The 11,991-nt window shown below is 39.3% G+C and overlaps 1 protein-coding gene across 3 annotated transcripts; it reads left to right on the top strand.

Annotated features, from left to right (window-relative positions):
- Nucleotides 1–2,794: 2,794 nt before the first annotated feature.
- LOC116207573 (ethylene receptor 2) lies at nucleotides 2,795–7,771 on the top strand. Of its 3 annotated transcripts, none has more exons than XM_031540571.1 (5): nucleotides 2,798–3,557; nucleotides 3,813–4,952; nucleotides 5,213–5,539; nucleotides 5,949–6,431; nucleotides 7,001–7,771. In XM_031540571.1, exons 2-5 carry the CDS (start codon nucleotides 3,975–3,977, stop codon nucleotides 7,556–7,558), a joined length of 2,346 nt encoding a protein of 781 aa, XP_031396431.1. In that variant the 5' UTR covers nucleotides 2,798–3,557; nucleotides 3,813–3,974; the 3' UTR covers nucleotides 7,559–7,771. The 3 variants fall into 3 exon arrangements, with proteins under 3 accessions (XP_031396433.1, XP_031396431.1, XP_031396432.1); XM_031540572.1 differs by having other exon boundaries at nucleotides 3,891–4,952; XM_031540573.1 differs by having other exon boundaries at nucleotides 2,795–4,952; nucleotides 5,228–5,539.
- The last annotated feature ends 4,220 nt before the right edge of the window (nucleotides 7,772–11,991 follow it).

The following is an 11,991-nucleotide window of genomic DNA, read 5'->3' on the forward strand; positions in this document are numbered from 1 at the left end:
CTCAGCTCCATCTAGGAAAGAATGGGAAGACTTCCCTTGTGTGAGCTACTTACCAACCTTCTCGGCTATTTCCTTTCATGATATGCCCAGCTAGGAAACATCCCATAACTTCCTTTTGTGAATAACCAACCCATCCACCGCTGTTCAAATGGGTAGTGCCGTGGGTTCCCGGTACGGATCTTTGAGAATTCGATCATGGACTGCCTTCCCGTGCTTGGGCCCTTGTCCGCCCTTCTAGTTAAGTCGTGTACCTCCAAATCTAGGCCTGAACAGACCAATTAAGCCTAATTGCTCGTCATGTGTAGCATGAGCTTTGTAAATTTCGCTAGGTGCGAAAATCGGATATAAACAATACTATTGCATGCCAAAGCCTGAGTACCTCATCCATTGGAAATGGACTATTCGAGAGCGATGCGAGTTGGGAATTAGTGGAAGTTCTTTGGTACTTTGCTAAGGAGATCGAGGCATTCCATACTGAGGATGCGATGAGGAAGTCGCGAGAATAGGTGAGGGAGAATGTCATGGGATGAGCCACACTATGCGGATGCTTGGGCTTGCTTGGGGTGTATATTGAATTCAGAGGCTTATTCCAATTCTTCGACCCTCAACCCTATGAGATCCCAGAATCTCAAGAGGCGTACGCCTCTAGAAGGTTCTCATGTTGTACATTCTTCTAGATTTCTAGAGAATTTTGTAATTATTGCCGATATTCGATATGCGAATACATTAAGAAATCTAGACATTCTCTCTCTACTTTCTCTCTCTACGAATGGTTAGGCTAACGTAGTACTTGATCTTATGGCTGCACGACTAGGGAATGCTAGATAGAAATAGCAAGACATGCGAACAACAACATATTACATAAATTTAATAAAAATAATAACGGTTTGTTTGGTTTCACAAATAAATTTTAACTTTAATTTTAATTCTACTTAACTCCACATATCCTCAATTCAACAACACAATCATTACTTTCTCTCAATTATTTATTACTTTTTTTACAATTCAACAAACACAATTACTACTTTCTTTCAATTATTCATTTTTTTTCAAAATTCAAAATACAATCATTATTTTCTCTTAACTATTCATTACTTTTTCCAAAATTCAATAACACAATCATTACTTTCTCTCAATTATTTATTACTTTTTCATACTTTTTCTCATAATTTAACAATACAATCATTACAACACAATTAAAACCATAACCCAACTCTATTTAACTCTAAAACCAAACACAACATAAGTAAATTTATATTAATTTAAATTGAATTCCTTAAATTCTAGGAATGCTTTATTACGTCTATAATATGCAAAGTGAATTTAGAATAACGAAATATTTTTCTTTAGTTTCAATGTAAAATTTTTTAAAAATTCTAGTTGAAAATATAAAGAATAAAAAAATTATGTTAACTTTGATATAAATAAAGTATTACCACTTAATCCTCAAAAGTGTTATCACTTATCCACAAAAATACAAATAAAGTATTTTAATAGTTAAATAGCAGGAATAATTTATTTATTTATTTTATATATTTTATTAATTGGTAACTTAAAAGTTATTTAAGTCTAAATTTTATAATAATAAACAAATTGTCTATTTTGAGTAAATTAAATCAAACAATAAATATATTAATATTTATTATTGATAAGTTGCGCGGATAAAATAATTTGTATATATTATGCATTTTTTTTTTCTAATCTAAGGTATTCGGGTTTTGTCCGATTGATTCTCGAGGTTTCGTGAATTTCGGCGGTGTACGAAACGGATAATCACATCAAAAGTGCTCCGGTAGCTTCAAGGAATTTCGAATTCGAAATCGAATGAATACTTAAATTCTTCATTATTAGACTAAACTTCTTGGTGTTGGATATATTATTCGTTAAAAATGCAGAAGGTAGGGAGAAAAAATTGGAAGTGGAAACAGATATTTTCTCCCAATAGGAAAGAGAAGCCGGAGAGAGAGAGAGAGAGAGAGAGAGAGAGAAACAAATACTTTTGGACTCTGACGAGGACGTTTTGGTTCAAAAGAGCGTCCAAGTACTCTTCATGTAAGAACGGTGGGCCCCACTTGCCGTATCAATTCTTTACTTCCTCACCCGCAGAGACAGATAGATTAAGACTAATCCGTCCCCCGATGATTAAATTCATTGCATGAGACTTTGTGTGATCAATGTCGTTGGCGACGTAGTTACCTTTGATCCGACAGTCGCGTTCATGATTATGCACCCGTTCGCCAGTCACCACCTCATTTTTTGTCCACCAATCCCACGTTTTGAGCGATTCCGTGCTTTAGATACACACAATTAACTAATGTTGAATAACGATAATACCCGAGATATCAGAAGTATGCAAATAAGACTTGGGTTGGGAGTATTACAATTGACGTAAAAATATCGAATTATAATTGTTGAAAAGTAAATTTTAATTTCAAAATAAATTAAAATATTTGTGAGGTAATCATTTAAAACTGTTGTAATTAAATTCTTAAAATAGAAAATAATCAAACAGTTTTTAAATAATCATTAATCTATTAAGAAAATCGCATTTTTAAACTTTAAAAATAATCAAATTATAATTTTAAAATAATTAATCACACAATATCTACTTATAAAAATCATTAGAAAAAAACACTCATTGAACATCCATTATACTCCCAAACACATCTAAAAATACTTTTAAATTTCGAAGAAATGCACAATTTATAATTATTTAATTACTTGGAGTGGAATAAAATAAAATGAAATAATCTGAACTCAAAGAATTCTCTCGTCTTCCTCACTCCTCTTTCCACTTGTCTCTCTTTCCCTTTCCTCTCTGCAAAACAAACGGCGCAACCACCCGAATCGCTTCCGTTCCTCTCAAGACTTCTCTTTTACGGGGATTTCAACGATTTTTGTTTCTCGGGTTGAATGAATTTGACATATAGACAGGGAGACAAAGGCAAAGACATTGAGAGAGAGAGAGAAAGATGAAGCTACATTATTACGTTACACTGCCATTCCATTGGTGGGTTTCTTTTTTCCATTTTTTCTTCTTCGCTGCGGTTTTGAACGAGGGATGCGGGGCGGCTGATAATCTGTGACTGTGAGCGAGGTGCCCTGTTCATTCTCGTAGTGATTTTCCATCACACTGTGGCGCGGCTTCCCCCGTATTTCCAAAAGGGAAAGTTTTCGTCTTTTCATTCAAGTTTCCTTCTTGGGATTTGCTGCTTCTGGCTTGGGGGGGCTGTATTTGTACCCAAAAGCCCACTCTTTTCTTGTACGTTTGTCTGTTATATATCCCCGAGAGAGAGAGAGAGAGAGGCTGTCATCAATGGAGGGACTGTATCGGGTCCTTCTATATATATGTGAACGGACATCAGCTTTAATGGAGAAGGATCTGAAGCTGGGCACCCCTACAAACCCCATCTCAGGCTTGTGAAAAAAATCCAAAATTTTCCGCATCACAGTTTACCCAAGTAGAAGGAGGAGGAGGAGGAGGAGGAGGAGGAGGATTCAGACGCGGACAGTTCTTCATATATTCCCGTCGAGTTCTATCTTGTGGGCGGTTTTAGGTGGGTTTATTTGATCAACTCCTCTGCGTTCCCCAGTTAGATTTTTGTATTTCTGTGTCAGGGGAGGGTTGCATTGTGGCATTATTTTAGTCCTAAGAAATTTCTTAATCCACTGTGTGTTTTGTCTTTCTTAATATATTTTTAGTCAAAGTTATCTCTTTTGGGAGATACAATGTATCTAAGCTTAGCCTTGATAGATTCACATCCTTAAACTATTCTTTGTAAAAGGGGAAGGAATTTCTCTATGTGCTGCAGATTAGATTTTGGTGAACTCTTTCCCTCCTTCGTCATATGGGTTACTGCAACTTAAGCCTAATGGGGTCTGGTTGCCAGGCCAGGGAGCTTCTTTGTAAAAGATCACTGCTGAATCTTGGGATGGACTGAATTAAATCACCCGAGTCCTCTGCTTCGAGGGCAATGTCGAAAGGAGTTGTAGCTATCGGGGTCTGGATTGCCCTGTTGCTCGGTAGTTCTGTATCGGAGGCGGCTGATAGCGGCTTTCCAAGGTGTAACTGTGATGATGAGGGGAGCCTGTGGAGCATTGAGAGCATCCTGGAGTGCCAGAGAGTGAGTGATTTCTTGATCGCGGTGGCCTACTTCTCCATCCCGATTGAGCTCCTGTACTTCGTGAGCTGCTCCAATGTCCCCTTCAAGTGGGTCCTCTTCGAGTTCATTGCCTTCATCGTGCTCTGTGGGATGACTCATCTGCTGAATGGCTGGACCTACGTCCACCACCCGTTCCAGCTCATGCTCGCGCTCACGGTATTCAAGATCCTCACCGCGCTCGTGTCTTGCGCCACCGCAATAACTCTGATAACCCTGATCCCTCTGCTTCTGAAAGTGAAGGTGAGGGAATTTATGTTGAAGAAGAAGGCGTGGGATCTCGGGAGAGAGGTGGGGATCATAATGAAACAGAGAGAGGCTGGGTTGCACGTGAGGATGCTCACGCAGGAGATCCGGAAGTCCCTCGATCGACACACGATCTTGTACACGACTCTGGTCGAGCTGTCCAAGACTTTGGGGCTGCAGAACTGCGCAGTTTGGATGCCCAATGAGGGCAGGACCGAGATGAACCTGACTCATGAGCTGCGAGGGAGGAACTATGCTGGCTCATATTGCTTCACGATACCAATCACTGATCCCGACATTGTGAGGATAAAAATGAGTGATGACGTGATTCTTCTGAATCCTGAGTCTGCGCTCATCTCCGGCAGCACTGGAGAAGAGTTGAGGGAGGCAGGTCCTGTGGCTGCTATCAGAGTGCCGATGCTGAGGGTGTCCAACTTCAAGGGTGGGACCCCTGAGCTCATCCAGACGTGTTATGCGATATTAGTATTGGTTCTTCCCTCGGGACAGCCTCGATCCTGGACCAATCAGGAGCTGGAGATTGTCAAGGTAAATATCGAGCAAGGATTTGTTGAAGGAGGAACATTTATATGTTGGGCATCAGCTTAGTTAATGAATACACATGATTGAAGTGCACCGACCACCCGAAGAAAATATCTATCAGGTTCATAGATTGGAGTTATAATCACACCCTCACACAGATCAAATGAAAACAAAACTAGTAAAAATCCAGATAGAATGTTTTTCGATTATATATTCATAAATGTTTCCAAAATCACAAAATGGAATCTTCAATGCTGCATCTCAAGGTGGTGGCCGATCAGGTGGCAGTGGCGATCTCCCATGCTGCAGTCCTTGAGGAGTCACAGCTTATGAGGGAAAAGCTTGAGGAGCAGAACCGGGCTCTGCAGCAGGCGAAGAGGGATGCAATGATGGCGAGTCAGGCAAGGAGCTCATTTCAGAAGGTGATGAATGATGGGCTGAGGAGGCCAATGCACACTATTTCGGGGCTGTTGTCACTGTTGCGCGAGGATGGGACTCTGAGCCACGAGCAGAGGACCATACTTGATGCAATGTCGAGGACTGGGAATGTCCTCTCCACACTGATTAATGACGCCATGGACATCCGGGGAAAGGTAATTTTTGAACCGTTACATTAGTTGGGAATTATAGAGAGCAGGCAAAGGTGAAGCCAAAGGTACTTATTTGAATCAAAACATAACTCCGCATAATTAGGAAATAGATCGAATTTGCACATAAATAAGTTACTCAAGTTCATCCATTTGGCTTTGGAAAAGTTGAACCAAAGATTAGAGAAACTGTTTAGGCTTCATGTTGTTTATTTACTTTGAAGGAAGCCTATGCTACATTGCTTCTAAAACGGTTCCTCGTTGGCGTTGAAACATCTGCACGATGTTGCAATACTTAATGCAAGTGTTTTTTTGTCATCGTAGGAACTGTCTTTTAACTGAACAGGCCCGATAGTTTTCCTTATTTACCATATCGCAAGAGTCTGAAATGTCTTCCTAAAATTCATTATAATAGGAGCAAAATAGGTTCCCTCTGGATGTAAAGCCGTTCCGCCTGCATGCTATGATAAGGGAAGCGGCCTCACTTTCGAAATGTCTGTGCATATACAAGGGCTTTGGCTTCTTAATTGAGGTTGATAGATCCCTGCCCGACCTTGTGATGGGAGACGAGAGGCGGATCTTTCAGGTCATCCTGCACATGGTAGGAAATTTACTGACAGACAGTAATCAAGGAGGGTTACTTACACTGCGTATCTTCTCGGAGAGCGGGACTAAAGGGGTAGGAGGAGGGGGTGCCGGTGATCATCATCTCTGGTGGGCTACCTGGAGATCGAGCTCAGCGGAAGGTGATGTTTACATCAGGTTTGAAGTTGGGGTTAGCAATAACATCTCTCCGAAGGAGGGCTCAGTCTCGAGGGTGCAGCTTGGAGGTAGGAGGTACAACAGCGACGGGGTTGAGGAGGGATTGAGCTTCAGCATCTGCAAAAGGCTGGTGCAGGTAATTAATTACAAGGGGTCTTCACGATTGACATGCGTTGCTTAGCACATATTGAATGCTTTGCTGCTCATAGGATAAAAACTGGTTACATTACATTAAACTTTTGAACGCCATTGACCTATTATTTCTAAATTAGACAAACATTTACTTGCTTAAGCTAATTAGCCAGTTGTAGCCAATTGTTCTTACCCACTGCAGTCGTACTAACCTCATTGATAAGTCATCACCGGAATGGAATCAGTTGCTGAAGTTGCTTATCCTTTTGATCAGTTCCCCACTGGTCATAAAGAGTATCTCATTATTGTCTCTCTGTGTCATGGAAATTTTACTGATAATGGTTTACAGCCTAGCATTGAACCGTCTCTTCTGGTGAATGTTTTGGGCGAATGTTCCCTCAACAACTGGGAAAGGAATTTGTGCAATTTTCTGTTTTTCTCCTTACGTTTCTCTTTTGGAGAAATTGGAAATCTTGACATTGCCGCATTTTTGTCCCGATCTCTTTTTCATTGATATTTCAGTTATTAGCTAGCTTTCTTTTTACATACTGTTTGATGACACCGTTTCTGCAGTTGATGCAAGGCAACATCTGGGTGGTCCCGAACCCACAGGGATTTGCCCAGAGTATGACCCTTCTCCTCCGGCTTCACATCTGGCAGTCATCGACCTTCGAACCTCGTGACTCCTCATCAGAATATAATACAAGCTCCAACTCCCACCTCAGAGGCATTAAAATGTTGTTAGCCGAGACCGATGACACCAACAGGGTGGTCACAGCAAAGTTGCTCGAAAAGCTTGGATGCCGCGTCTCCACTGTGAGCGGTTCGGGCATCGAGTGCCTCAATGCAATAAGGGCAGGTGGCAGTGGTAGTGGTTCCCAGTTTGAGGTTGTCATCTTGGATCTCCACATGTCGGAGATGGATGGGTTTGAGGTGGCAGCTGGAATAAGGAAGTTCAGGAGCCGGAACTGGCCGGTGATAGTTGCCTTGACAACAAGCGGGGAGGAGGATGTGTGGGAGAGGTGCTCGCAAGTCGGGATCAAAGGGGTTATCAGAAAGCCCGCCAGCTTGCAAGGGATTTCGACTGAGCTCCAAAGAGTCCTGCAGGGAAGTAACAGAGGCCTACGATGATGTGGGCTTGTCGTAGAGGCGACCGAATGCCGACTGCCTTAGTCTCAATCAAAGAAGTTATACACAAAGAACGAACTTGCCAAATTGTATACCCCAAAAAAGGAAATATTTTCTTGTTAGTTAGCTGCAAAATCAATGCTTAGCCATGCAATTTGCCAATTTCGTTCACTCTTTAGCGCGTAGGAGAAAATAGCAATCTTGGTTGTTAATACAGTCCCAGCTCTCGATCTAAAATATCTGCCGAGCTATTTACCCCTCCAAAGCCGTGGGGTCATGTTGGACTGGTATCTCACTCGTGGATCATGTTAAAGACATTCGATAGCTCCACTACGTGTGCATCACGCATGGAATTGGGCACGCCTCTAAATAGTATGTAAATGCATGTTTGCAGACATTAATACACATGCGCGCGCGTACATTGTCATGTGCAAGCCCGAACATCTCTAACGTTGGCACATGATTCACCTTGGGCTATCATTTTAAAGTGTACTTTCTTGTGATTAATTTCACGAGAATATGTAACATCCTCGATCACGTATGATTTTGCAGTAAACAGTCGAGATATTTAGGAGGCAACGACCTCGTCAATGTTGACATAATTTCAACAGTAGCCCAACTATATATATATATATATATATATATATATATATATATATTCTTTTTCTTCGTGCGCCTCTAAATCATAACCCAATATGTGTTGATGACTGGTCATTTGATAAGAAAAAAAAAGATTGGTCATTTGATAAGTAATGTTGGTGATTGGTCGATACAGGTTTTGGATGTCTCGTCTCATCTGATATGGTAATTGAATGGGAAATAACATGATGATGGAAAATGTCGACAGCACGAGGGCACACATGTACATGCCTCGTGGTCACGATTTCCCGATTTCCCATAATCGAGTATTATGATTATAATTTCTTTTTATGGTGAGGATGCAAGTATTCTCAGTTATAATTTAAGATTAATATCATTTATACGTTGATTTAATCTTGACCAAGAAATATTTTCAATGAATTTTGAATACCTGCACGATAAAATTCACTTGCTGAATATTTAATTTATCATTCAACCGCATTTTTGTGGTCAGTCTTGTGGTTATGATTTCTTTTTGTTTGTCCTTGAAGTTTGCTCCCCTTTTCAAACCATGCATGAACCTGGGCACGTGTAGGGACCCCTTCACAACAGTAGATTGCGCATGCATGATTGTCACCTTAACTGATCTCAACCGAGCATATATTGTCATAATGGAATCTTCTCTAGTGGAAAGGACAGAGGTCTCGATCGGCATCCCAAAGACGGATTAAGCTGTGATCAGCTGGTAAAAATATATTCGCCTCAATGGATCTGAACAGTATATGTGACTTCTAGCGAATCGATCGAGCATGCAAACTGTTAAGAATGTGAAAGAGTAGGTTGTATGATGAGAATAATGTAGCGGCAAGTTCTTTATTATAAGGGATTAGAAGACGTTGAATACTTAAGAGGAATAGAACCATGACCGTATGCATATGCCGTCGTGGTGTAGAATCAATTAACGAGGGAGAAAAAGAGAGATGGCGAGGGGAAATTGCGTTATGGATGTTAATTTGTAAGTACGTGACGCTCGAATGGGTCACACCAACACCACTCACCTATGTATAAATTCCTTCAATAAAACTTTGACTGTGTTTTTTTTTTTTTTTTTTTATGTTGAACAGAAATTAAGAAGTTTTGTACATTATTCTTGTTAGTAAAATTCTATCTCGCTTTAATTTTTTTACTTTTTCTGTCTTTACTAGACCATGTAAGTCTCCCTTATTGAAGAAAAAAATGTACAACTATGTATTTAGTTACTTTTATCTTTGATCTGAACTCTCAATCTCGATATTCAGTCCATTGGGTTAAATTACATCAATTAAAAGAGCCTATAGGTAGTGACGTATACCTTTACCTAATAATCAATATATTACATATTTAATATTCGTTGTGGGACTACTCATGTCATGTATAAAACTATTAGGAATTCTACTTTTTTGTACCAGGTCTATGGATATGAACCTCCATTGTAACAAAAAAAATTACATAAATTATATACTTCTTTCCTGAGTATGTATAGACTATTTTAAGAAATTCGCATATTTTAAAAGATAAAGACCAAAACATAGCAAATATACAATGTAATATATTTTTTGCTTACATAGAAAGCCCATTGCCTAATATAAGCAAATCAAAAAGGTTATATCAATAGACATAGGTAATTTCACTAATAATCAAACTTGATACCTCTACGTTATTAAATGAGAGCGTGTATTATTACACTAAACTGTTTTTCTCACAATGTAATATTTAATTTAAACTATTTTAGAGGTAAAGTTTTATGAAGTAACATCACTCTTGACCAGAGATCAAGGTCCTTGATTTGATTCAGGTCGGGGCATATGAGAAAATGAAGTGCGATACAGTGACACACTGAAATATTAATAAAATTATCTTCATTTCCTTTTCATTGGCTATAAATACGATTAAGGATAATGCTTATGATTCCGCAACTGAATTTTAAATCATGGTCCAAATATAAAATATTTACTCTTGTTGTACAGGAGTTTTGAGTTTTGTACAAGTATACAAAATATTTTTATACAGAACCGAAAACTCTTGAGATGCGATTTTCTATTTGGCCCGTGACTGAAAATTTAATAAGGGGACTCAAGAATTTCCCTAGGATTAATCATCATTTGATGTATGCTTCTGCTAAAATAACAGAATATTATCATAAACTATCTTAACCCTCTCAGTCATGATGGTGTCCGGGGACAACTACTTGGTCAAACAAATTAATATCTGTACGAACTAAAAGAATCCCACTAGATTGATAGCATGTTCTGCTCTAGATCTTTCATATGGGACAACTAAGGGTTTCTGACTAACTGATTAAATTTCTAAGCTTACCACGGACACGGATAGTTGTCAAATTAATTTAGTTCTTGTTCCCAAAAGGAGTGATAAGACTGTTTTCGCTCCGGGTGCTCTGTATCAATGTAGATATTGGGACTTTTTAAAATTTTGTGGTCTTCCAAGACACTCATTTCTCCTTTTAATATGGGGTGCACTTGAGGGAGATGAATCTAGCACTAAGACCCTCCTTTGACTTTAAACTATATTGCCACTTGTGGACTGAGAGAAGGCAATGGGCATCTAGTTAGATTGCATCGTACTTGCATACACAATATTTTAGTCACAAGTAGGAAGAATATAATATATATATACATATATATATATATATATATATATAGCCATAGAGGGGAGATAGAAGGTGAAATCTATATATATATATATATATATATGTATATATACAGGGAATGTTTAGTGATAAAAATTGAATGTCGGGAGAAGAGATTGTAAAATACCATTTACCCAAGAAAAGAGATTGTAAAATACCTATCTTGTGTTTGCACATTTTAGAATTAAGATCGGATTTGGTATGAAGAGTTATTTCATTGAGTGGGTGCCTTAAGGACAGATTGAGATTATAATATATATAACGACGAAAATGCCCTTGATATGTCTACAAATTTATAAACTATGCCACTCAAAAGTTACAGGATGGGCTAACCAAAAAGGGTGGCAGTGGTGACCGATACACCGAGCACAATCATAGGGGCGACGACGCTGGCAGTGGTTGGCAGCGAACTCGCTTGGGAGGTGATGACTACTGTCGTGTCACTATCATTCAAAATTTAGAAAAAATACAAAGAGAGAGAAGGAGATTGGGTTGTGACAAACGTCAATCCACCACCACCCTAAACTCCTTGTGGATTATTGAGGCCGTGACCCAATTGGGTCATGATATTATGTATATATAGATACCAATAGGTACATGAAAGTGTCCCTATATAGTATCAACTATACAAGGCAAGAGATATCAAAATATATTTTAATACACTCTCTCAATCTGTTGGAGGCGCAGACACTGACAGATTGCAACAATGAGACTGAAAAAGGGACACAGATAAATTTTTAGTGACAATATCTGCCAAGTGACTTGAAGTCGGAACATAGTGGACAAGCAAATCCCCACGTTGTAGCCTCTCTCATACAAAATGATAGTCCACTGCAATGTGTTTGGATCGTTGATGCTGGACTGGATTTGCCGCTAAGTAGGTCGCACTTATATTATTACAGCAGACAATAATAGGACTTGGTGATTGATGACTAATATCCTGAATGAGTTGTCGAAGCCATAGTGTCTCAGTAACGACATAAGCAAGGGCACGATACTCAGCTTCAGTGGAACTTTTAGACACAATTGGTTATTTCATGGAGCGCCATGAAATAAGGTTAGGTTTATCAAAAACCACATAGCCAGTGGTAGAACGCCTTGTGTCCTAACAACCAGCCTTAACTACATCAGTGTAGGCCGTTATATGGAGATCTGGAGATTGACGGAAGGT

Source organism: Punica granatum, chromosome 5 (assembly GCF_007655135.1).
Source record: "Punica granatum isolate Tunisia-2019 chromosome 5, ASM765513v2, whole genome shotgun sequence".
Lineage (NCBI taxonomy): Eukaryota > Viridiplantae > Streptophyta > Magnoliopsida > Myrtales > Lythraceae > Punica > Punica granatum.